Below are 27,795 nucleotides of genomic sequence, written 5' to 3'. Positions count from 1 at the left end.
CACTCAAAGCTGGTCCAAAACATTTCACGTTACCACTTTGACATGCTGATGGTCAGAGCAATATCAATTTATTTGTTGCATATAAGAATCACATTTACACATACATACACATTTCATACATTTTAAGGAAAAATGCCCCTTCTTTCACTAGAGAGGTGTGACATTTTGTTCAGCCTGTATTGCACTCCGGGTAATGTTGTCATGAAATACATATCGAAAAAAAAAAATTCATGATTCAAGCAGCCTACCATCAGTAGAAAAAACAACTGACGTAGACAACAATTCCAAAACATTGCAAAGTCCAAAACAAGGTGAGACCACAGCATAGTTCAATCTGCACATAATCGCTCATGGGGTCAGTCTGGGGGCAACAGAATACACACCTCTATCAATTCAATTCCTTTAAAGAATGAGCAGTGAAGCATGTAGATCACACAAACAGCTCATCTTTAACTTTAAATAAAATTTTCACTTTTCGAATGGATTAAACTAAAAATCAGTTCATGCAAGTCTATGGAGTACATACTTGGTCTGATCTCTATTAAATAAGGAATAAGTCTGAAGGCTGAGTCAGTCCAATAGTGCAGAGGTACACTGGGAAAACCATCATGCTTTTTATGGTCTTACAGTATTTTAAAGAACATATTTGGCTTTTTACATAACATTCCATAATGGCAATAAGTATTGCATTGCATTTTGTTTCTCTAGTGCCTAACTGGACTGCCCAACAGGAAGATCTCTTGTTCCATAAACTGATGGCTTGCAAGGCTTATAAGTTTGCTTTAAGGTCTTGAGTTAGGATAGAAGAGCAGTTGACATCAAAAGACAGGATGAGTTTAGCATGCATGCCATTGATCTCAATTTTCCTCACACACATACACAAGCAGTGAGGCAGTGCTACTGAGATGTTTAGCTTGTGTGTATATAAACATATATACAGTGCTTCTGCGTCAGGTCCCCTCCTAAACTACTACTTTGTGTCAGGAACAACGGGACAACTGTCTGAAAAGCCAAAAGACAGGCAATGATGGAGAAAGGGGTAAGACAGGTGAAGTACGGTCCTCCCTTAGTGGGTGTAGCGGTCACTCGCAGCAAACCAGGCGGATGGGATGGCCGGAGAAGGGAAGATTGGAGCATTCGGCTACAGCATGTCTCGCTGCTTTCTCACTGGGGAAGGTCACCAGTGCCTCCCCACTACGCTGACCACTCCAGTTATACAGCACGAGCACCGAGTCCGCCTGGAGCTACACCAAAACAACATTTAAAAACCAAGTAAATATATACATGCATTTTACATACATACATACATACATACATACACAGTGCCGGTCAAAAGTTTGGAAGTATTACTATTTTTAATGTTTTTTTTGTTTTGGTTTTAAGTCTCTTATGCTCATCAAGCCTTCATTTATTTGATAAAAAAAATATTTCAAATTAATGTTCTTTTTTTTACTTTTTATTCATCAAAGAATCCTGAAAATTATATTAGCAGCATATTAGAATTATTTCTGAAGGATCATGAGGCACTGTAGATTGGATGATGAAAATTCACCTTTGCATCACAGAAATAAAATGTATTTTAAAGTACATTCAAATAGAAAACCATTATGTTAAATTGTAATAATATTTTACAATATTACTGTTTGTACTGTATTTTTGATCAAATAAATGCAGGTTTGATGAGCAAAAGAGACTTCTTTCAAAAACATTAAACATAGTAATGTTTCCAAACCATTTCCAGAAACACACACTGTAGTGGTCAAAAGTGATGCCCGGAGGGGGATATTCATTTTAATGACTCTACAAGTCAAAATGAGGAGATACTGAAAAACCAAATAATTTAACAAAGTTTACCGTTTTTGTTCTTCCCCCCATTTTGAGATATATATATATATATATATATATATATATATATATATATATATATATATATATATATATATATATATATATATATATGTATATCTCAAATATGGGGGGAAGAACAAAAACGGTAAACTTTGTTAAATTATTTGGTTTTTCAGTATACTACTGGTTTTATTTTACTGTGCAAAAAGCTCACAGGAAAAAGCACACATTGACTACAATCTATTAATATTTGATTGGTTCTCTTTTGTTTTTTCATGCGTTCATAATTTCTTTGTATGACTTAATGACATAACATTGCAGTTTCATTGCGTTATCACAAAATTGATTCCAAGTACAACTTAACTTACAAATGAACAGTTTTTAATAATATTTGAATAAAGGGAGATTTTGAATAAAGATCACTTTTGGCCACTATTGTACATGTTCCAGAGGTGGCATTTAGAAATAAATATATAGAAGGGCAAGATCCCTCCACATGCACATACAGCACACAGAGTTCTATAGAGAGAAACAGGATTTGAGTTTGGATTAAACACCATTTAAGCATTTTTGCATAAACCCTCCACACACAGAATTTGTCATCTTACAGTCAGTCAATCAAATCAGCAGAAAAGATGTGAAAGTATATATATACTTAGCCATTCATTAGGAATCCCTTAGGAAAAGGCTGGAGACTTGCAGCAAGTTAAGAACAATGATGACAATCAAATCCCAAACCAATAAGTCACATCGGAGAGAAAGCATCATTACAACAAGCTTCTTAAAACAGCAGCACACAGATCATTTAAGCATACTGGGAGTAAATTATGCATGAAGCAGAGATTGAAGATTGATTTACACATATTCTAAAACAGAAGAGCATTACTGCACTGCAGTACCGACTGGGGGTCACCCCTGAGAGGAGGAGTTAGCGTATTAGTCCATGCAGAAGCGAGGGGTTCGGGTCACGGGGCATGATGGGAGCTTACCTGGAGGGGCTGCCCTTACAGACAAAGCCACTCTTTAGGCTGAATCAGGCTCCGGCCCTGCTCACTCACTCCAACCAAGCTGCTGTAGTCTTCAGGAGCGTACTACAGCACAACGAGCCACAGTCAGTGCCACAGGCCTCACGTTACACTCACAACAATCAGCACTTCAGCTACAGGTCACGCTAGAGTAGTATGCATTTCTACTAAGGGTGTCAAAAGATGTGCATTGACATGGCAGTGAAAAAACTTAAATTACAGTGTTGAATTGATCATCATATAAAAAAAATAAGATGCATTAAATTGATCAAAGATTTCCATTTTTAAATCAATTATTTTGACCTTTCTATTCAAAGTATCCTGAAAGATAATATTAAGCAGCAAAACCGTTTTTTAACATTGATAATAAGAAAAGTTTCTTGAGAATCAAATCAGCATATTCAAATGACTTCTGGGGGATCATGTGATACTAAAGTAATAGAGAATAAGTATAGAGTAATGATGCTGAAAATTCAGCTTTGCCACCATAGGAATAAATGACATTTTAAAGGAACCGTATGCAAGAAATGTATTTCAATTAATCATAAAATGGCCCTGATATGTCATTAGACATTAAGAAATCATGTTCATTTCAGTGATAAAAAAAAAAAAAAAAAAAGAAATCATGTTCATTTCGAATACTTATATCACTGACAACAGTAGTCCGGCTAGGATATTGTCATTTAAAAGTGAAGTTGTAGCCCTCAACTGATGTTGATGTTGTCATGTTGTGTTTTGGCCTGATACGCCACCCTCCACCTATCTACCAATCACGAAGTCAGCAGTATTTTGGCATCCGGGTTGCCAGCTCTGCTCTAGTTACCACAGCTGCAGCTACAAATGTTTCTGCTGGATCCTGCAGCATATCTGGCAACCTCGAGTCAGGGGGAAGGGGGAGAGGATACAACGCTCTACAGTAATTTGAAAGTGATTGCAGTACCAGTTTTGGCCACAATCTTACATACAGTTCCTTTAAAATATATTCAAATAGAAAACAATATTTTTTAAATCGTAATAACATTTCACAATATTACTGTTTGTACTGTATTTTTGGTCTAATAAATGCAGCCTTTCTTTTGACTCTGTGTGTGTGTGTGTGTGTGTGTGTGTGTGTGTGTGTGTGTGTGTGTGTGTGTGTGTGTGTGTGTGTGTGTGTGTGTGTGTGTGTGTGTGTGTGTGTGTGTGTGTGTGTGTGTGTGTGTGTGTGTGTGTTGTGTTTAAAGAAATATCTTCAATATTAAGAATGGTTTTTGCTGCTTAATATATTGGTGGAAGCTGTTATACTTTATTTTTTAAAGGAATCTTTGATGAATATAAAGCTCAAAAGAACAGAATCTGACATGGAAATGTTTTGTAAAATAAATGTCTTATTTAAAAAATAGATTATTTTACATTTTATTTATGCATTTAATTGTATATAAGAATTAATGTATCGAGAATATGGGAACTTTAGTAGTATTCAGACAGACTACCGTAATCTTGGTATAAGTGTAATTAAATTCCAAATTCCTGATTTAATTTAATAAGAATCAAATCATTGTCAGAGCACATATTCAGACCCCTAAGTCTACAGTATGTTTGAAAATGTAAAAACTAAATGTAAACAAAAGTACTGGGCATACTGAAGTATTCGTTAAAGACTAATTCAAGTATTACAGGTCATTTAAAAGGTTCAAACACAGGTCTGAAGCGTAGTGCCTTTTATCATTCAGAACCAAAGTAGTGACACCAGTGTATGCCCAGGCATTCAACACACCACCCAAAATTCACTGCACTGCAAAAAAAAAAAAAAAAAAAGAGAAGAGAAGAACAGTACACATTGTACAGGGTTGCATATAAGATGTTTAAGCATGAATGCACAATATAGAAAGAAAGAGGGGGGCCTGCAGACCACCTGCCAAAAAAGAAACACTTCCCGCACACAGAGTCCCATAGTGTGCATTTTGTATCAGAGGTTAAAAGCACACTTGGAGGGTGGACTGGGCTCGGATCCATTTCATTGGTTCAGCCAGGAGTCAAACCTGAACTCAGCATTTCACACACGCGCCACTGTGCTACGCTTTGTGAACAGTGTAACACGCACACCGCTCAGGTAAACGCACGCCTTAGAGGAGAGCGCAGGTACTCTGCATGCCGAAGACAGTTGTACTACCATCCCCACCACACATCTGGAAAATCTCCATACAGACCACACACAGACCCGTGCCCAAAACAAAGCAGCACGCTTTTCCACCTAACCATCCCTCTTGTCTGTTATAACCCCCTTCCCTCCTTCTCTGAGTGCAGGTGTCATACCGTCCTCTGAAGTCTCCGCCTAATCGGCTGTCAGCTAATGAGAGGACAAAATGTACACAATGATTCATCATAAAACACTATGCTATACAACACTACAATACAAACGAAACTTCTTAAGATGTCTGCTGCTTATCCAACAGAAGCAGGGTCCTGATAAAGTCTCAGGTGAGAGGTGCACTGCTTGGGAAACCCTAGTTTTTTTTTAACATGTTTTTGAACTTGAGAACCTTAATGAATGAGTGAGTGAGTAGTGGAATGAAGAGTCACCTGATATCCCTGAAAGAAGCTGAGGATGTCTTTGACCCCGGCGTTGTACGGCAGGCCCTGCATTCGCACCAGTGCTCCGGGCTGAGGGGGGAGGAGGGCAGGGGCAGACTGGGCCGCCACAGCTGCCGCTACTGAACCCGGCGGGGCCGCAAAATAACTCATCGTGGAGGGAGAGACCGGTGGACTATTCAGTGAGAAAAAAGGTTTTAAATCATGGAAAATAGATTTATAAAGTGACAAAACAAATGACATTATAAAATGGACAGTTTAGAATTTAAATTCTGATTGGAGGAGCTACATTTGAAGCTGTTGTAAAACAGCTGATTGATGTATACGTGACCACACATTTTATGTTAATGTGTGAAGTTGATAAGTAGCTAGGCAACTGTTAAATGGCACAGTTAGACGAATAAACAACACTACCATTCAAAGGTTTGGGGTCACTTATGCTCTCAAAGGCTGCATTTATTTGATAAAAAAATGCCATAAAACAGTAATGTTGTGAAATATTACAATAATAATGAAAAAAGTTTTCTATTTTAATATATTTGTTCAAATGTAATTTATTCCTGTGATGGTAAAGCTGAATTTTGAGCATCATTACTCAATATGTGTGTCTTCAGTGTCACATGATCCTTCAGAAATCATTCTAATATGCTGATTTGCTGTTAACACCATGTCTACACTGGACGCAACAAAGCATTTGTCCTTTGTGTCAGTTTGCAATTACAAGGTTAACAGGTGTTTTTGGAATAAGATCAGTTTCTCTTTCGTGAGATTACTTCCTCTTCTTGGCCAGGTTACGTTTCTCCATTTCGTAAATACTAGGGGCAAGGCTTCTAAACTGTACATTTCTAGGGGCATGATATTTAAATGATGATTGTTTTCAGCCACCACATTTATCAACGTACAATCATTCGTGCAATGCGATTGGCGGCACACAAATGTTTCATAAATCACATGTGAACCCTGTTGTAAGATGATTTCAAAATGATGCCCATTGTTTGAAGTCGTGTCACGCCACTCGCATCCTGTGTAGACAAGGTGTTAAGAAACTGTTTTTAATTTTATTTCTTACAGTTATCAATGTTGAAAAAAGTTGTGCTGCTTAATGGTTTTGCGAAAACTGTGATGCATTTATTTGCAGAATTTTTTGATGAATAGAAAGTTCAAAAGAACAGGATTTATTAGAAATATATTGACATATTTTGACACCTATCCTACAACAGTAGTGTATTTTTCTTGCTGAAAGTAAAGTTAGTGATTATTATTACTACTAATACATTCATAATTTTTTCTAAAAAGGTGACACGACACGGTTTAATAAATAAAATAGTCAATTTACTTTCACCATATTCCAACCCTTTAACCAGGTGGAATGAAAACTGGTCAAATCTTTGCACATATTTTTGTCTTGTACCTTGGGTAGTAGGTGGTGTAGCTCATGTTCATGTTCATGTAAAGCTGTGGAGAATAGTAGGCTAAAGCATGTGCAGGGCTGTGTGTTGGGGCCTGTGGAGTTCTTGGAGTGGCCAGCAGGGGGGACTGATACAACGCTGCCTCAGTGGGAATCATAGTTGGAGTCGCATGAAATGCAGTGTATGTTGGTGGAGATAGACCTGAGTGGGACAAGATAAAGTGCTTTATATTAAAATAAACAAATAAATTTGTTTTCACCAGAAGAGGCAATGTGTAAATCTCTCTCATACACACACAGCTGACCTTGCACAAGTATGTGAATGTCATGTATACTTAGCTCATATGGCACAGGAACAACTACAGTGTCCTCTGATGTGGCGTGAGCACATACGGACCATTCTCAAGCCAAGGTCAAACAACCAGATCGAATCACTCAGTAAACAGCCCTTCCTTTAGTGCCGCTACAGGCTTGCTCTTTCTAAATGCCAAAATGTTGCACCTTTAGATCCATGAAAGAGGTGATCACACTGCTTTCTTGCAGATAAGCTGAAATCTAATCTCAAACAGACTGGAACACTGCACACAGATCAGTGTCTTTAAAACAGGAACTGTTTACAGCTGCTGGCTCAGGCTGAATACTAACCCAAATGAACAGAGCAGTTCCATCTACAAGCATTTGAAATAAAAAAATAAAAAAAATCTCCATAAAATGAAAGCTTCCATTCAGACAGTTTCTTACAAGGTAGTTTGCAAGGAGGCGGCGACAGGCCGCTGCGGTTAAGAGTTCCCCCCATCAGCACAAAGCTCATCTCCTCAGTGGAGCACTGGAACACCTCCACATAACGATCCTTCATCATCTTCTTGTGGCACTTCTGAGACACCATAAATGCACGGTCAGATGACTTCATCTGAATGAAGGCATCACCAGAGGGTCGACCCTAGAAAGATGGACAGAGAAAAGACAAAAAAAAGGTAGGTCAAAGTGTCATTCTAATAAGGCCTGATGATTTTTGTTTCATTAGGTTCCTAATTAAGTCACCTGCTGGTTAAGGACCATGTGCACTCCATGTGGTTTGATATCAATGGTGTGTTCCCCCATAAACTCTAGGATGTCCTCGATGGCGGCGGTGTATGGCAGACCTCTCAGTCGGATGCAGTCTCGTGTGTTTCCAGTGGTGATGAAGGGTGGCGTGGCTAACACAGGCATAGATACCATCGGAGGAGGAGGAGGAAGTGTAGAGATCAGTGGAGTGGACATGTAGCGATTCAGCACCTAGTTACAAGATACAAGAGGTCAAGGAAATGGCAATAAAGTAGTAGATGTTGGTTTCCTAAAAAATTTACACAAAAGTCAATTTGTTTGTTTTTTTGTTCCGATTAATCCTCAGCGTAGCAGAATTGCAATAATAAAAATGTTCACAAAATGTGGGTAAAAACATAACTGCTGTAATACATGTTAGGGAGAAATGCATATTAACTGCCACAGCTTATATCCTCTACCAAGCAAACTTTTGACATCATATTTTTTAATTAAATTTCTGTGCGTCTACTGACGGGAAAAGGTTTACATGCCTTGAAATTTTAAAAGTACATAACTTTGAGACCATTAGCAAAACATGCACAGAGGGCATTAGGGGATCAAAACATTTCTATTGTTCTTACACAATGGAGCCTGAAAGTCAAAATGAAGGGTACACAATTATTCCTTGTTTTTAGCTGTTTTCTGTGCCGTTTCATCATTTTCTCATTCATAGATTATTTTTTATTAAATGGTATTAAAATACATACATTAGTTAAAAAAATATATTTTTTGCATTTTAAGATAATGACTTCCTAAAGACATGTTAAAAGGTGAAAAAGTAACGCATCATGAAAAGCAATGCTTGGGTCACTAAGGGTTAAATAAAACGCATCAGTACCTGCTGGACCTCAGCTGCAGTGCTGCGGAACAGCTCGATGTATCTCTTGCCCAGGACCTGTTTGTGCTTCTTCAGGGAATTCTGGGCATATTCCTCACAAGCAAAGAGAACAAATGCATCGCCTGTGGGACGTCCATCTGGGTACTTCACAAACAGAAGCCCCTCCATCCCGTCCGTCACCGGGCTCTCTGGGCCCAGGAAGCCCAGGACATCCTGAGGAGTAGCAGTGAATGGAAGCCCGCGCATTCGGATTATCACCTGGTTTTCCTTAGAAAGGAACTGAGCTACTTCATTGGATGTGCCTGTCAAAAGAGTGGGAATTTTACATTTAAAATGGTGAGTAGTTACAGAATGTCAGAGACACTCTCAGCTGCTCTAAAAGCTTTCAGCAGACACATCCACACGCACTGTAATGATATCTCGGCAGGCCGCTGTACTTTTACACCTGCTGTGTGTGAGGGAAGTGTGAGGCTTTTGAGAGGCTGCTGACCCATCTTCCTCCCTGAGGGAACGGCTCCCTTTCTCTGTGGCCTGGCCAGATCAGGGGGGCAGGAGAGGGGGGGGGGGGGTAGATTCCCCATCTACCTGCCCAACATGAGTCAGCAAAGGAAAAAGACTCACAAAGAGCCTTTCATTCCCACAGGGGGGGTGAACACACACAAACACACACACACCAGGGAATAACAGACAGAGATTTACTCTACAAATGCTAAGAGTCTACTCCTATTACAGCTGAAGACTTCATGTAAATGTCTCACCTCCTGCAATCTTCAGAAATTCCTCCCCAGTCGCTTTATACACCTGTAACAAAATAAATGCAGAATGTCAACCATGATGCTTATTGTATATAGCCGTTTATACCATGGTCTGTCTGAATACTCGATTTTGATTGACTGGAAGGTATACGTAAAAAAAAAAAAAAGTTTAATTGCTTTTCTAAATTAATGCACTGCTTTCATTGAAGCGCATACACACACTTTACTCGCACACAAAGATCAGAGATCGCTCTGCACACACAGAAACATTCAGGAGCACAGAAACTGCTTGTCAACGCTGCCCCAGTTAAAGACATGGGTGTTATTAGACAGCAACATGTCTTTCAAAAATCATATTACAAAAATAGCCTTTATCCACCTCAGAAAAATCACTTTCTTGATTTTTTCAAACGGTTTCTTATGCAGAAAAGTTAGTTCATGCATTCATGACCTCTGGACTGGATTACTGTATTGCATATGTGGTTGTTCTGCATCCTCAAACTAGCAGCAGCATTTTGGATTAAATTGTAGCTTGAGTTCTTACCAGGTCAAAAAAATATATGAACATATAACACCAATTTTATCATCTCTACACTGGTTACCTATTAAGTTCCATATAGGTTACAAAGTATTGCTAGTGAACTATAAGGTCCTAAACAGTTTAGCTCTTCTATCCTCTATCGCCTTACAATCCATCACACTCTTTAAGATTACAAAACACTACAAAAAACGATTTCTAAGTCCACTAAAGGAGGGAGAGCGTTTTCACATTTAGCTCCTAAGTTTAGCTCTGGAATAGCCTACCTGATAATGTTTGGGGCTATGACTCACTCTCCCAGTTTAAATCTAGATTAAAGATGCATCCCTTTAGCCTAGCATTCACATAATGCATATCATAACCTTGCTTTCCAGAGGGTATATGTCAGATCAGAAGCATATACCTCCTATTTACATTGCCTTAAATTTGTATATAACACACACATATTGTCAATTGTCTATTTTGTATATTGTGTATTTTTATCATCTGCATCTCATAACTGTCATTCTGTCTGTGCTGTGGAAGCCTCAGTCACCAAGACAAATTCCTTGTATGTGTAAACATACTTGGCATAAAGCTCATTCGGATATGACCATGTATTGTTTGAAACGTTATGAACAGCAGCTACACTAATTATTTTCCATTTGCTTTTGGTATCAACCTCAGGATGCCCGTAACTAGAGATTACACCAGCTTCAGTTAGAATCTAGCCTCTTATGAAGACTTCAGATGACAAAACACCTGTGAAGAGATGATGGCAACCCCTACGAGCTCTTCAGATGACACCCAATTTTCTATGTATTGTAATCATTACGATCACAACTTGTAATAATTGCTTTAATGAGCTCATTTTCTCTGTCTAAATGAATACATGATATTAGCTAACGGCATGATTTGTATTATCTTAGAACTGTACATTTCTGATAACATTAAATTGTAATGTAGAAAGTGTAAAGTTGCGTTGAAACGATATGTATAGTGAAAAACGCTACAGAAATAAATGTGAATTGAAAATGTGAATCAAGATGGTCGATTTGACAATGAGGTTAAATGTTTTTTTCTTATTTTAGCAACAAAGCTTTAAAAAGAATGAAATTAGATATGCAGCTTCTTTGGTGTGCTGTGCTTTAGAATGCTGTTAGACTGTCATGGTAAACTCTCCAAAAAACTCTCTAAATTCATCCTCAACTCAGATAAGTCGGTTATGAGAACATTTTGTTTCTCACATGCCTAGTGTACATTTAATATAGAAGAATTAGGATTATCTCAGACTAAAGTGAGTATTGGGACTATGCATATTGTTAGAACAGCTGATGCGAGTAAAACTAAACAAGCTCATGGTTGAGATGCTGTAAAGAGGTGAACTCACTTCAATGTATCTGTTGCCCATGTGGTGTTTATGTCGATCCAGTGCCATGTCTCTGTGCTCAGAGTTTATGAAGCGCACCAGAGCTTCCCCGTTCCTCCGGCCCTGAGCATTTAAACACAGCGCAACGCCGCCTCTGATACACACACACAAATCAAAGAAAGATAGAGATGCAACATTTAAAAACTAGTTTGTAACCTTGAACAATTTGCTCGTTATGATGCATCAGCTTTCACATTCCAAATAAACCTTTTCCACTGGTGAAAGAAAGTCCTGATGTGACATTTGGCTGGATTTGCCTTCGAGTTTTTACAGAGTTTTGCATTACACTGTTAATGTGTCCTAAAGGGTCTTTTCTGAGTGCATGCTCAGTGTCATTGTGAGTGTGTGTTTCAGTGTTACGCTGAGATGTAATCTTACTTGGCAATGTTGAGGCCCTTGAAGAAGCGAGCAATGTCCTGATCAGACGACTGCCATGGCAACCCACGAGCTCTGATGACCGTCTCGCTGTCCACAGCTTCTGTCTTACTGCTGGAAACAGTGCACATATGCAGACATACAGATAAACCTCATGCTCAGAAGCAGTCTTATGGGTATTATAATGAGAAAGCTCCACAGATGTATTTTGAAACCTATGGTCAAAATCAACAGCTCTCAACAAATTACTTTTTGGTCAGCAGCAGTAGAAGGGAAACTTCTCACTGCTTACACAAACAAAATACACTGTTTGTTTACAACAACAAAAAGACCACAGCAAATGTGACTGAGTACATACCACGCTCCAGATTCGAACTTGTAGTTTACAGTTTCAAAAGTTGAGAATTTGTGATCTACAAAAAGAAAAAAAGTTTAATTATGAGATCACAAGCAACCTGGTCAGTTGTGCACATCAAAAGTGAAATACGTAACATGTTGTCTCAATATATAAACGGTACAGATCAATCCACAACTCTGCATGACTCACTGTAAGGCTCAGCCAGGAGGTGCAGCATTACCAGAACCATGTTCTCCACTTCCCTCAGTCCGGCCTCCTGCTCCACCACCGCTGGAATACACACGTCTGACAGCAGCGTTAAGGCACATACATGACATATGCACACACATGAATGCACATATTCCTACTAAAACAGCTGAACATGCTTTTGAAAAGAACTAGTACATGCAAAAAAAAAAGAAAAAAAAAAGAAAAAAAAAAATATATATAGTATACACAGTACAGGTCAAAAGTTTGGAAACATTACTATTTTTAATGTTTTTGAAAGAAGTTTCTTCTGCTCATCAAGCCTGCATTTATTTGATAAAATAATAATAATAAAAATAATAATAATAATATTGTGATATTATTACAATTTAAAATAATTGGTTTTCAATTTATTATACTTTAAATTATCATTTATTTCTGTGATGCAAAGCTGAATTTTTAGGATCATTACTCTAGTCTATCACATGATCCTTTAGAAATCATTCTAATATGATGATTCATTATCAAAGTTGGAAACAGTTTTGCTGCTTAATATTTTTTCATAACCTGTGATACTTTTTTAGGATACTTTGATGAAAAAAAAAAAAAAAAAAAAAAAAAAAAGTCTTTTGTAACAACAATATACACTACTGGTCAGTAATTTTTTTCTTTCTTTTTTTGAAATAAATCAATTCTTTTATTCAGCAAGGATGTGTTAAATTGATAAAAAGTGATAGTAAAGAAGATTTATATTATTACTATTAGAAAATATTTTTTTATTTTGAATAAATACAGTTCTTTTTAACCTTTTATTCATCAAATATATTAGGCAGCAGAACTGTTTCCAACACTCATAATAAATCATAATATTAGAATGATTTCTAAAGGATCATGTGATAGACTGGATGTCACATGTGACACTGAAGACTGGAGTAATGATGCTGAAAATTCAGCTTTGCGTCACAGGAATAAATTATTTTAAATAATTATTATTATAAATCGAAAACTTATTTTAAGTTGTAATAATATTTCACAATATTAATGTTTTTTCTGTATTTTTGATCAAATAAATGCAGGCTTGATGAGCAGAAGAAACTTCTTACAAAAACATTAAAAATAGTAATGTTTCCAAACTTTTGACTATGCTACGCTACACTATATATATATATATATATATATATATATATATATATTTTTTTTTTTTATATATATATATATATATATATAAAAAATAAAAAGTGACAGACACACACACAGACACACACACACAGAGTAAAACCAAAAAGCATATGCAGGATACAGTCCAGCATGGAGGACATAGTGAGATCTTTCATGGGGCCTGCGTTGGGGCAGCATTTGTGAAACTCTTTCTTCAAGTCCACAAACGTGTAGAAGCACTCTGGCAGAACCAGATTCTACAACAAAACACACAAAGGCAAATTAGGTGGATGCAGGTAGGAAAATGTTTAGGAGGAGCCTGAGGGAAGGGCAGAAGAGAGAGAACAGTAAAGAAAGAGGAAAAGGTATAAGGCAGAATGGATTGAGAGCTCTTTAATGTCCTCTGGATGACATAACATTCCTGTGAAGATTATAACATGTTGCTGCTAAACAGATTATACCTCAAACTGACAGCTAATTTAGAAATGTCAGAAAAACACACACTTTTTCATTTCAGTTAAAACATACACTCAAGGATGAAGGTGTGTTTGCAGATTACCTTTTTGGAGGCCTCGGGGTGCAGCACCTGTCGGATAAGAAGTGGTCCGTCCACACAAAGTGTGTAGGAACTTCTGCCCAGAGACTTTAGTTCAGCTGACACCGACTGATGAAACTGGAGACAGAAATAAAAGCATTTAAAGAGAGAAGGAATGGGGAAGAAAAAATTAAATAAAAACATTTCTAATCTAAAACACCACAGCATTAGATTCACTTCCCTTTATATCTACACTGTTCAAAGATTTGGGGTCAGTAAGTTTTGTTTTTGTTTTTAATGAATAAAAAGTGTTTTCAACATTGATAATATAAGAAATGTTACTTGAGCAGCAAATCAGTATATTAGAATGATTTCTGAAGGATCATGTGACATTGTAGACTGGAGAAATTATGCTGACAATGCAGCTTTGCAAGGAAAAAAATCATTCCTTTAAAAATGTAGTCAAATAATATTTCACAATAATACTGTTTTTACAGTATTTTTGTTCAAATTAATGCTGCCTTGGAGAGCATACGGGCTCAGAAAGGAAAGCTATCTGTAAGATAGGTCTGTGAGCAACAAAATCCCCTACGAAAGGTCGTTACTTAAAGCGTCAGTTCACCAAAAAAAAAAAAAATCGAATTCTCCATTTAATTCTCCAGCTACACAACTGACATTTTGACGCTTCAAAAAGATTTATAGAGAGATTGTAAAACGAATCCATATGAATTGAGCGGTTAAGTCCAAATTTTCTGAACAGACATGATCACTTAATACGCTGAACAGATTTAATTTAGGCTTTTATTCATTCACATACAAACATTCATCAACTCACACATCAGTTATATGATAAACTAAAGCTCAAGCATGCTCACTTGACGGGCGAGAACAAATGAGATTCATTCTCATGTTACGCAGCACGTTTGAGTTTCAACAAGAACCAATGAGGTTTGTTCTCGCACACCAAACAGGTTGGGTTGTTGAGCTGCTGTTTGTTCGCTGATCAATGTTTACATGTGAATAAAAGCCTAAATTTAGTCTGTTCATCACAAAGTGATTGGGTCTCTTCAGTAAATTTTGGACTAAACCGCTCAATTCTAATGGATTAGTTTTACGATCTCTTTATGACCATTTTGAAGCCTCAAAGTGGTAGTTGTGTAGACGTCTATGTGGAGAGTACAGAATGGGCTCATATTTTATTAAAAATAAAATAATTCGCGTTCCAAAGATGAATAAAAGTCTTACGGGTTTGGAACGACATGAAGGCGAGTAATTAATGACAGCATTTTCATTTTTGGGTGACCTAACCCTTTAAGGCTGTTAGTAAAATGCACTTATGCACTTTCATACACCCATAAAATCTTACCAACCCCAAACCTTTGAATAGTACTGTGTATATATAACAGCTTTCCACAAAAAAAAAGCAATTATTCCCTGCACACCGGTAAAAGCAAAAGACCTCACACAAACCACAGATACAGGCAATCACAGGAGACACTAAAAGATTTATTATTAGTTTATCATTATTAGTAGCTTGTAAACTAAACTGCAGTAGGAAGTTCAGGAGTTTCAGTTTAAAAACAAGCAGTGTCAAGGGCAGCACAGAGGGCACCCACAGTATGTTGTAATATGTGCACATGCTGCTTCGTGTACAAGCGCATGCGTGTGCTTGTTATTAAGCAACTGGTCAGACTGGTTTGGTGAAAATACAGGAAGTGAGCCATGGCAGTCATTTCGGATGAAGTATTTCACATGACAGAGAGCGTTAGATGACAAAACAAACAATGTGTTTGTCCTACTCTTAAAACACAGCAACTGTTCATTCCCAGCTATAGGGGCTCCCACATTCACCTGTGTTTAACAAAAACATCGAGTCTTTAATGAACCATTATAGATGTTTAGTAAACGTATCCATCTCTGCATCAGTCAAGAGCAGTACAGGCAAACCACCAACTATGACTTGACAATTGATTTGAGTACTTCATGTTATTCACGTTACAGCGTCGAAGAAACATGTCAAAACAAAGAAGAATGTGTTATAAAGGGCTGTTCTTAGGCTCTGAATGAAGCAAAGTTTAGTTGTTTGTGGTTGCCAAGCAACTTGCCTTATTAAAATACACAATTTTACAAAGACTCTGAATAAGAGCTGGTACGATCAGTTTTATAATATCAGTTTTATTGTTTTGTGTGTTCTATTTTTAACTCAAGTGTTAACTAATGTAAAGCCATTTTTTGCCTAGACTCATCTTTTGGTTTGCCTTCATAAATTGAAAATATGCTGTATAAACAAATTAATTATTATGTGTCAACATTTATTTTAAAAGCATTTTATTCATTGGATTGTCCCAAAAAGAGTCAAAACCAAAAGGTTATAAAAAGGATTTTATAAATTAGATAAATGTATAAAATATATTGTGATACACAATTTCTCTGTAACATTAAAACCACACACACACACAAAGGGGCTTTTTGATCAAACAAGACTCCAGTGGCGATGCTACATAAGGTCCAGGGTGGCACCGGCCCACTGAATGTAAAAGCAATCAGAAGCAGCAGCAGGCAGTGGTTTGAGTAAGAAACCTTTTGTCTCTGTTCCATGGCCAGGTGAAGGCTAATCCTTGCCCAGCCTCAGTGCCACCTTTTAGTTTTATTTGAGTTTTTTTTATAAATGGATTTAGTTATTTTCAATAAAACACATTATTACCTATTACACAGCTCTTTGGAATCCTTGATTCTAATTGGTCAAATCGCGCCATCAAGCGGTACGTTATTCCCCGAAAACAGATAACACAGGCTCATCCAGGTAACTGAAGCCAGCAGTGCTATACGTTTGCTAGGAACGTTTTTTCTTTGTGGAAGTTTTGCGTTTGGTGAGCTAATAAAATATTATATTGAGTACAGTTATTTAATTATGTGTTCCAGTATTTTGGACTAGCTCTCTCGTTTCATACATTTTGTGACGACCGTTTTGTCCACTGTTGGATTATAAGATAACAATCAGGTGTGATTTTAGAACCGTTTAATATCAAATCAATATCTCTATTCCCCATAATTATTTATGTGGCGAAATGCTGAGTAATAAGTGGTATGACTGTACAGTGTCCCTTAAATGTCCGTCTAATTTGAACTTGCTGCGTTAGCAGCTGCTCTCTCCAAGGATGCTTTGCGTTTAAAGAGCTAATAAAAAAAAAATTTAGAGTCTAATTATTTACTTATGTGGCAAGTAGTCGTGTAATAAGCGGGATAATGTACATCCAGCCGGTTGTTATCTCAGATCACCCTGTCGGGGGTTTATTCTGAGATAACAACCAGCTGGATGTACATTATCCCTCACTTGATTTAACTAATCCTAACTGTCAAATTATTTTTATCCCATGTATTGTAAAATAATGTAATTTAAGAGTAGGCATAGAGGTCCATCCTATTTTACCAAGGTCCACTCACTTTAAAATGTCTGGCCTCGTCACTGCTCAGAACAACAGTTGGGGAAAGGAATCATTGAACATTTCAAAGATATAAGCCAATCTGCAATGAATTACAACAGAGAAGGGATGAACCATTACAGTGTGTGTCAGACTCTAGCATGCAATAAGAGAACAGATAGAACCTTTGTGGCCTAATTTTCATATCATTTAGGCCAGCACTGATAACAGAAGCCAACGTTGCCTTTACCCAGAGCAAAAAAGTAAAAGCAGCCAAGGCACGGTGACAATCGTTTAACCTTACAAATCTACAAGCTGGGAAATTTCTGAAAATTCTAGCGCAGTTTAAAGCTCTCAACCAATTGAAAACATCTGAAGGTAGAACTGCAGCTTATTCAGCTAGTGTACATTTCCGTCATGCTCTTGGATGACGTGCTGTTTTTCTACACAACCTGTCCATCTTCATACCTCATCCTAATACGAGGCTTCAGTTAGTCATTAAGAGCTTAACTAACAAGACTTTTGTAAATACCTGACAATTCCAAAAGTATAATTCAAGAGCTTTACATCTCAAGGAAAGCTTTAGTGGTATACAGTGAATGTATTATTTTGTAAGTGCGTGCTTTTGTATTGTGTTCATGACTGTTTTTACTGCACAACCCCACCTTGCACAAATTAGCAACTGCAATAATTAAGTGCAAAACTAATTTCTACTACACAAACATTGAGCTAAAACACAGACACACCCTGTGCCTACAAATGATTAGAGCAGATCAAACTCCAGATATGAAGCAAGATATGAAGGGTATCGTTTCACTGGCCAAATGGGGTTTATTTCCTTCTTTATATGAAATGCAATTTATATGAGATTGCAAAAATGCAATCAAAACAATGATGATTCATTTGATTAATTTGTATATTAAGCAAAAAGACAGAATGAGCAAACTAGCCTCTCCAGTACGAAGGAAAAAAAAGTGTTTGTGTGATTAAAATGTGATAAAAAAGGTAGTTAAACTTCTGAGTTTCAGTTTCACATTCTCCTCTACCATGATGTCATTGAGAGTGAGAAATACATTTGATCTTTAGCATGACAATCATTTGGGTTGTCTTGTTAAGCCATGTTTGCTCAGTGTGTGTGTGTGTGTGTGTGTGTGTGTGTGTGTGTGTGTGTGTGTGTGTGTGTGTGTACGCATGTATAAAGACACCAAATGGTCCTATTTAAGGTCAATCAAAAAGCAAGTGAGCAACAAAATCCCTCTATGAAAGGTTGTTCCTTAAGACTATTAGTAAAGTGCACTTATGATGGTCATTTACGGAAATTGCCACTTATGACCACATGATTTTGAAACCTGTGGATTTTTAAATCCATCAATCGCTCGCGTACACACAAGGGATATCAGCAGAAAATATTTCTTACATACACTACTGTTCAAAGGTTTTGGCATCAGTAAGATTTTATGCTTTTGAAAGAAGTCTCTTCTGCTCACCAAGGCTACATTTATTTGATCAAAAAAGTAAAAGCTGTAATTTTCTGAAATGTTATAACAGTTATAAAAGAACTGTTTTCTATTTTAGTAAATTATAAAATGCTATTTATTCCTGTGATGGCAAAGCTGAATTTTCAGCATCAATACTCCAGTCTTCAATGTCACATGATCCTTCAGAAATCATTCTAATAGACTGATTTGCTGCTCAAGAAACATTTCTTATCATCATAAACATTGAAAACCGTTGTGCTGCCTAAACATGTTTTGTGAAAAATGATCATTTATCATTTAGAATACTTTTTTCAGGATAACTGACCCCAAACTTTGGAGGGGTGGTATGATTTCATGTTTATCAAACACTAAGCATGCAATTTAATAAAATAATTTGAAAATCTGATTTAATAATTCTGAAATGAAGATATAGAGAAGCAATATTAGATGCAAAGGTTTGCATCAAACAATCTTAATAGCTATAAACATGAAATGTTCTGACATGTAATTAAGGTAATGTTAGGAATCAAAATCTTTTTTTTTGTGAAGGGTGTAACAAATTATGAAATTGTGAGACACAGTAATGCCCTGTACTCACTTTAGGTATTCTGCCCTTCAAAGTTTGTAGGACATACATAGTGATGCTTACTTTTGAGTGAAACTCACCCAGAGTGTGCAGGATAAAGTAAAGTGGGAGTGTTGTAAGATAAGGTAACAGGATGTACCGGGGAACTACCAGGATGTTTAAGCAACAATCACATACAACCGGTTTTAACTTAATCCATCCATTCTGTACTTACTTTATACAATTCTGTAAATGAGACTCAAACCCATCTAATTCATGTCTATATAAATGACCATTTCACTGATGGGAAGTCTGTGCTTTCTGCTCTAAGGCTGAATGAAAGGATGGATGAATGTGTCACTCATCCTTTCATAGAGGCATTTCTTAGAATCCTACATGAGCATTGACAGTCTGTAGAGTAATAAAGCTCTCTGCTCATCACACAGGTACTGACATGCTCCTGCCAGCCTGATGTGCTTCCTCAGCAAGCTCAGAGAACAACACACACACACTTTCTCTAACACACCCGCTGTCTCTTAAACACACCCAAGATCCTTTTCTCCCACAAACACACTCTTGAGCTCATAGTAACAATTTTATTCTGCTTAAAGTCTTTTCTCCCTCACACCCACACAGATGTGTTAACATCACACCATTCCCACAGCGTTAGCGTCTAAAGGCAGGTGCAAAGCCAAAGCGAGTCATCCAGAGAGTGCCAGCAGCTATAAATGCACAGCACGGATCAGCCACTAAAGCTCAGAAAAACAGGTTTGACTTTGACTTAAGTCTGTTAGTAAGATAGAATGAGCCACATTAAAAGCCTTCCAAATACCTGTTTTCTTAACCCAGACACACGGGTGAGAACCTATTTTATCAACCAGTGAGTCACAACAGTGAGAAAATGGATGTTAAGTTGTGTTACAATTCAATAAATATGGGATCTTTCTTGAAAGAATCTTTCACTGAAGCCAACAGGCCAAGGTCCTCATCAGACCGCCGTACCAGAGTGAGACTCTGTCAGCCCTTCCTCCAAACTCCTCACTGTTCATTATAGGGCTGGGTATGGCGTTAAATATATTGTGGTGACAATATAAAGTGTATAGTGCTAGAGATTTTCCTATATGGTGTAAATCGCAGTATGTAAATATATTTGTGCAGCAGAGACCTGCTTAAAGTTATTGACACGTTGGAGCAATAAAGAAACAGTTAAGAATTTAAAAAGTACATACTTGATGTTAAAAAGAGTTAACGAAAAGAACTTAAGGCTGTGCTCTAATTTGTGGTTTTAATAACAATCAGTGTACATTTAATTCATTCAATGAATGGAGGTTTTTTTACATTTGATTATTCAATTTCTTCCTTGAATGCTACTGTACCTGAAAAACTTCAAGCACTCTTTATTTCACTTGTATTTTTCATATACTGTATTTAACCTATTGTTTATAAAAAAATGTTATCTTATTTTTATAACAAAGATAAAATAAAATGATATTGTTATTGTAAAAAAACACATCAGTAGCGAACAGCCAATCACATGCCTTGAAGCAGAGAAACTGTGATTCACTTCTCGTGAAGGGAATCAGCAAGATTCTTTTCTTTCTTCTGACGAAGATTAACAGATTGAATAATATGAACTACATGAATGCATGATAGATTGATAGATGATGGATGGATAGATCCTTTTTAAATCTTTATCTACTAATTCCAAATCTTATTTATATTACATATTATCTGTATATGTTTAGATAGATCAAATAATTATAATAAATAATCATGATTCATCACTAAAAGCCAGAAAGTGTTATTTAAAAAATATTTTACTATGTAGTGGCCTTTAATATGGAGAAAGAAAAAAAACTGGGGTAGTGACTATTGTGTCAGAGATGTGTCACTTTGCTCACAGCTGATTGGTCCGATTTTGGTTTGAGATCTCTTACCCAGACCATAACCTTGGCCGTGGAGCACAAGTTACTATGGTTTTGAACACCGCTAAAAACCAGGGGTTGGCGCAAACTAAACTGAAACATACCTGCCTATCCAGCTAAACCAGAAGGACAAACACAACAGGAGAAACTGAACTGAACCAATGGTTTGATAGTGTCTGTCTTTCTCTCTCTGGCAGGGAGAAATTGATTTCACTAGTTAATATTAACAGAGCCCCTTGGGGATAGGCTACAACTAAATCAAGATAACCTGCAAATGCCACCACCTGAATGTAACAAAGGTATGCAATACAAATGTGAGAAAATTACAGCATTTAGGTCCCTCATTTGTACGTAATTTCTTTTTAAAGAAATATGTACATTCCAACAATCGCCTAGTCCCACAACTGAGCTTAGACTCTGAGCTCTAAATACTTTTCTGTGGGATAGTAATGAGAAGGTGTCCATTATGAAACAGTGGGGGGTGGGAACAGGTTTACAGAGTACAAACAAATCTCTCTGCGTCACAGTTGAGAAACACGTTTGGCGACATCCGCCTTTTGTCAAAACATATGTGCAAAACTTGGGAGCAACCCTTAACTATCCAGATCCAGCTCGATAAATGAGCTTAACATGGACAGCAGATGAAAAGAAAGACTATTAATTCTACTAAAGAAATATTTATTTTCATTGTATTCCCTCTCTGTTATTCTGTTCATCCCCCTGTATTCGTATCACTCTTGCTCACTCTCAACTCAATGGGTCTCAGGTGGGTGCACTCGCAAGTAAACATTCCGTCTTCCAGATGTCTGCTGAACACACCAGTCAACAACAAGACTAGACCTGCACACTCGCTTAGAGCAGAGCGTCTGTGCCTTCCTTCCCACACCCAAACCACAGAGCAAGCCATTTAAAAATCAATCCAAGTGTGCAATGCCAAAGACTTCTTACCTTATGCTGACATACTGTACCTTATATTACAGACTAAAATGTCTAAAACATTCCTAAGCATCGGCCATAAGATACACAAACACTGTATAAAGACACAGACCGACAGACTGCATGAAGGCGTCTCTCTCTCTCTCTCTCTCTCTCTCACCTGCTGCAGGACGCTCTCCAGCGGCTCGGCCTTGCACAGTTCCTCCGCCGTGAGCCCGGTCTCCTCCTTGCACTGCTCCGACAGGTCCACACTGTCCGGCTGTACTAGAGTCCGCTGAAGCTCGCCCACCTGTTAACAACATTATCTCTTTCAAACGGCCTCGCAATGCAACTCTAGCGGGTTTTGTCATTGGCGCGCCCTTACACACCTGGCCGTCGAGAACACAGAAACAAATGTTCAATGTTCTCCACGCACCAATGCTGGTCTAAGTAGGCAGCTCAGTGGCTTTGACACCGAGTTACTATAGCAAAGATGTTGATATCATTCTCGGCAGTGTGTTTGTGTAAATGCAAAGCAGACACGGCAGGGTTACTGACCTACAGGCGATGACATGCACCAAAAAAAGCACGCTTTCGTATCTCGTGACTCAAAAAAGATCGCATTATAATGCTCTAATCAAGTTGTCAAATAGATCGTCAAATTAAACAGCTGTTGAATATAATGTAAATCACAATGTAGCGCATTTAACTATCTGAAAGCGCACCTTGTTGGTGAATGTCAGCTGTCAATGTGGTTTCTAATACTAGCACATTGTGGGTAGTTTAAAGTTAGAGACCTTACATCAGGGTCAAAAGGTCCGTACCTTATTCTCATGTAGATCCACAATTTGCCACACCAAGAGAATTAATTCCCTTTCATCCGACCCCAGTTTACCCCCATTTGCACCAGCTGTTGCCCCAAAGAACACCACCAGAGTATCACTGTGCGAAGCCATCAGGGACCACAAGGGTAAAAACTACAATTAAGAGCAAAGATCAAATAAAACAGTAACACGAGGGTTCACCTTTCTCCAAGAGAAGCAAACAAAAGAAATGGAAATTCAATTGAAGTACACGAGGAAGGACAGAAGATTACTCCAAGAGAAGGACACGAGAGAGAGTGCGGCACGAGACTCTACCTGTTGCTGTACTTGTGTGCTCTCTATCCAGAGTTACTGGTTTGACTGGTAAAGAAGGCAGAAAAAAGTCCTGGTTCGTCTCACGCTACCCCATAACAAGCCCTGAAGGCTTTTCTCGCTGTCTCGTTTTTTCTTGGTTACCTGGTTTTGGTTCGGCCTCCCTGTTTGGAGTCAATCTCCTGGGGGAGCGCTTTGATTGGTTGGTTTGTAAAGGTGAGGGCGGGGCGTATTGTCACGGAACCTATGTAACCCGCTCGGATTGGTTTATATGCTCTAGGAAGTGGGAGATAAGATCAGAATTCACGTTGTCTTGCTTTGCTGCTACACACACCTATAGCTGTGCTGCCTAGCCAGCCTACTCTACCTTCTGTTCTTTTCTTTTTTTTAAGTTAAAAAAAAAAAGTTTTACGTTTGAAGAAATAAACAGTAGCTTTGAAATATAGCCTATGTGTGTTCATAATTTTAACTGATGTGAACACTCGCTCGCCATATCAGTTGCCTAAATAAAGTCTTTAATTATTAAAAGTTGTATTTTAGATATGGCCAGTGCGCTTTCATAAACACAATCTGCCAAAACTCTCCTCTGCCACTCTCACTACTAGACAAATCAATAGGCTGATAATCTCACAAGACAAGGTTTGAGACTATCGACATTAATTGTGCTGCATTTGTTAGTTTATTCTGTTTATGCATTCGCTTTTGCAGTTATGAAGGGGAAGTTTGACTGGCACATTGAACCACCAATCACACTTCACTTATTTTATATGACGTTTAGGGGCGGGTCTTACTCATTGCACCTTGCAACTACAATCTGCCGGAAGGATTCGATGCCAGAAACGTCGTAAATCAACAGACCTACTAGGACATAGTTGTTGTTGGTTTTTTATTTTATGTATCTATGTATTTAATGTATCATTTTGAATTTGCTTCTTAATATAGCCTGTTTTTTTCTTGAATATGTTGGCCTAATGCTTTTGAGTGTTTAATCCATTCAGCTTCTCTCTAAAGAAAAAAACAAACAATTATCGGCTATGTAGGATGACAAAGAAATCACAACAGGACAAAAGAAAAAGAAACAGTTTTAATGTCAAATTTGGTAAATGATACCAAATGAAAGACAAAAAAAAGTAATGATAGTACATTATTGAATGGCACAGAAAAAATCAATTAATAAATAGCCTAATAGCTAATTTGGGAGCTCAAACCTATCCTTGGCTCCTACATGCATTTTCTATATATAGAAGCAAGTGCGTTGAGATCTGAGTTTTGTTTCTATTATTCAGTGCTATTGTGTGCCTGCGTCAGTAATTTAATTGGACAAAAAAAGTCAGACAGAGAATGTTTGTCTACCAGTCCTCTCACTTTTCCATTGCGTGGCAAACTTAAGTGAAGATTCGATGCCTTCTAGACTCAGATAGTCAAGCATCTCCCTCCTTCTCTCTCTGGTTTCATCTTGAGCAACGGTCAGCTGATTCTTTCAGTCATTGTATTTGTGTTGTAAAAGAGAGAGAAATGTAGAAACACAGGTCAAGACGAGCATCTCTCACGTCACCGCTCTTACTCAGATAGATAGGCTACAATTTTTGCCTTTCAAAAATGCAATATATTAAAATGTTATACTTTTCAATACCAATAAAGGTCTGTCACTAAAATGTGTCAAGTAACGATTTCACAGAAGAAACAGCCTGGTGAGTTTTTCTTCTGATTTGAAAAGCGGGCCTATGCAAGATATGTAAATGTTTGGGTTTTGAAAAATAACTGATGTTTAATTCTAAGATGAAAGGAGAATTTCAGTGGCACAGATGGTATATTCTTCCAGACTGACCTCTGTTCCTTTTAATTCCTGCTTCCTCTTTCACGCCGTTAAAAGAGGCACACAAACACACACGTTGCAATATGAGAAAAAGGAACATGTTGAAGTCATAATGCATTTAATCCCAGATAGACACTTATAAAGGCACTTGAGTTATATCACAAATGTAAGTGTTTTCATTGTAGAATCTGCAGTTGCAATTTAAGAAACGTCTCAGTGAGTATACCTAAAACGCAAAAAAAAAGGCACAAGCAAATATTTGACTAAAAATGATTTCAGTTTGTTTACATTTCAATACAATTCTGAAATACAAAATTACATTTAAAGTTTCACGCACTCTTTCATGAGAGACAACAGTTATAATGGTTAATTTTGATAATGTTATATAAAGCTTCTTACAGGGTCAATTTGAGACACTGATGTATGATTCCACAGCCACATCTTCAGGCAGTTTTGAGTCTGTGAGACACTGTGAGTTGGTGCTGTGTGAACTTTGTCTTTTGGACACGAATGATAACTCTTTATTCCCTTCACCAGATGCTGAACTTGACAGATGTTGGAACAGCTTCTGTATTCCAGTTTCCCGGAGCGAGCTGCGGAAGGTACGTGCGGCAAACACATAAAGCACTGGATTGATTGAGCTACTGATGAACACCAGGGCTCCTGCTATAATGGTCATTGTGGAGCTGGCGTCCTCCAAACTTTCTGCCATGTTTGGGTTTGAATGCTTGAGAGCAAGTGAGATGAGGGAAAGGAAGTTCCCCACATGATGAGGTATCCAACAGAACGCGAACATCACAACCACACTGCAGATGAGAACTGTCGATTTACGCTTGGACTTGAAGTTCATCTGCGCTATGCGACTAAAGAGGCAGCCGTAACAGACCAACATAGTGAAAAAGGGGATGATGAAGCCTATAAGAGTTTCTAAAATGAGCAACACAGCCTCTTGGATGTCAGTCTTGTACTCCCTGAAAGTACACTGTTGTTGTCCGTGAACTTCTCCCAAAGTGTGAGTTACAATGACGGGAATACTGAGGAGAAATGAGGCTATCCATATCACTAGAAGTATCCTGTTCAGAATCAGAATCAGAATCAGAATCAGAAAGAATCAGAAAGAGCTTTATTGCCAAGTGTGCTTGCACCCACAAGGAATTTTTCTTGGTACTGAAGCTTCCAGTGCACATATACAAATACAAATACAACAAGAACACAGTAATACAAATTCTAAGAATGAAAATATATAAAAAATAAATAAAAATAGTATAAAAGTAAAAAAGTAGGGTCACAGTTGGGTTTAGTCTGAATAAACATTTACAGATTATGAACATATTTACAGTATTTTGAGTAGTATGAATAATATAAATATCACCTGAATTAGAGAATATTACACTAGACAGTGGGAGTCTAGCGCATGTTACAGATTATAAACATATTTACAGTATTTTGAGTAGTATGAATAATATAGATATAAATATCACCTGAGTTTATTGCACTAGACAGTGGGAGTATTGCACTTACAGGCATATGCTTTGGGGGGCATGTTAAGTGTTCAGAAGGGAAATGGCCTGTGGAAAGAAACTGTTCCTGTGCCTGGAAGTTCTTGTGGCCAGTGATCTGTGTCGCCGTCCTGACGGTAACAGTTCAAACAGGGGGTGTCCAGGGTGAGTGGAGTCTGTGATGATTTTACCTGCTCTCTTCCTCACTCTGGAAGAGTACAGGTCCTGGAGGGTTGGCAGGGGGGCACCAATAATCCTCTCTGCAGTCCGGACTGTCCGTTGTAGTCTCCTGATGTCCGATTTGGTAGCTGAACCAAACCAGACAGTGATGGAAGTGCTTAAGACAGACTCAATGACGGCTGAGTAGAACTGGATCAGCAGCTCCTGTGGCAGATTGAACTTCTTCAGCTGGCGAAGGAAGTACAGTCTCTGCTGGGCCTTTTTCACAATGGAGTCAATGTGATTTGCCCACTTCAGGTCCTGGGAGATGGTAGAGCCCAGGAACCTGAATGACTCCACTGCTTCCACAGTGCTGTTCATGATGGTGAGAGGGGGGAGTGCTGGGGTGTTTCTCCTGAAGTCCACGATCATCTCCACTGTTTTGAGCGTGTTCAGCTCAAGGTTGTTATAACTGCACCAGACAGCCAGCTGTTCAACCCCCAGTCTGTAAGCAGACTCGTCACCATTTTGGATGAGACCGATGACAGTGGTGTCGTCTGCAAATTTCAGGAGCTTGACAGAGGGGTCTTTAGAAGTGCAGTCATTAGTGTACAGGGAGAAGAGCAGTGGGGAGAGAACGCACCCTTGGGGGGCGCCAGTGCTGATGGTGAGGGTCCTGGATGTGAGTTTCCCCAGTCTCACTAGCTGCTGCCGGTCCGTCAGGAAGCTGGAGATCCACTGACAGATTGTGGATGGCATGGAGAGCTGAGTCAGTTTGGCTGTGAGAAGATCAG

At 38.1% G+C, this 27,795-nt stretch overlaps 1 protein-coding gene across 6 annotated transcripts; it reads right to left on the bottom strand.

The window, feature by feature from the left end:
- Positions 1-46: 46 nt before the first annotated feature.
- esrp2 (epithelial splicing regulatory protein 2) lies at positions 47-26,109 on the bottom strand. 6 transcript variants are annotated; one of them, XM_084404389.1, is made up of 17 exons: positions 25,743-26,109; positions 23,216-23,368; positions 22,573-22,701; positions 14,111-14,224; positions 13,694-13,808; positions 12,397-12,492; positions 12,208-12,262; positions 11,853-11,963; positions 11,436-11,568; positions 9,532-9,574; positions 8,774-9,075; positions 7,894-8,127; positions 7,594-7,792; positions 6,856-7,054; positions 5,436-5,619; positions 2,838-2,939; positions 47-1,244 (listed from the first exon to the last, which is right to left on the bottom strand). In XM_084404389.1, the coding sequence occupies exons 1-16, from the start codon at positions 25,962-25,964 to the stop codon at positions 2,853-2,855; spliced, it is 2,376 nt and encodes a 791-aa protein (XP_084260515.1). In that variant the 5' UTR covers positions 25,965-26,109; the 3' UTR covers positions 47-1,244; positions 2,838-2,852. The 6 variants fall into 6 exon arrangements, with proteins under 6 accessions (XP_084260515.1, XP_084260516.1, XP_084260518.1 ...); XM_084404390.1 differs by having other exon boundaries at positions 11,853-11,960; XM_084404392.1 differs by lacking the exon at positions 25,743-26,109 and adding an exon at positions 23,531-23,669.
- Between the last annotated feature and the right edge of the window lie 1,686 nt (positions 26,110-27,795).

The sequence above is a fragment of the Rutilus rutilus genome, assembly GCF_951802725.1.
Source record: "Rutilus rutilus genome assembly, chromosome: 3".
Classification (NCBI taxonomy): domain Eukaryota; kingdom Metazoa; phylum Chordata; class Actinopteri; order Cypriniformes; family Leuciscidae; genus Rutilus; species Rutilus rutilus.
This window is presented reverse-complemented; position numbering and strand designations above follow the sequence as displayed.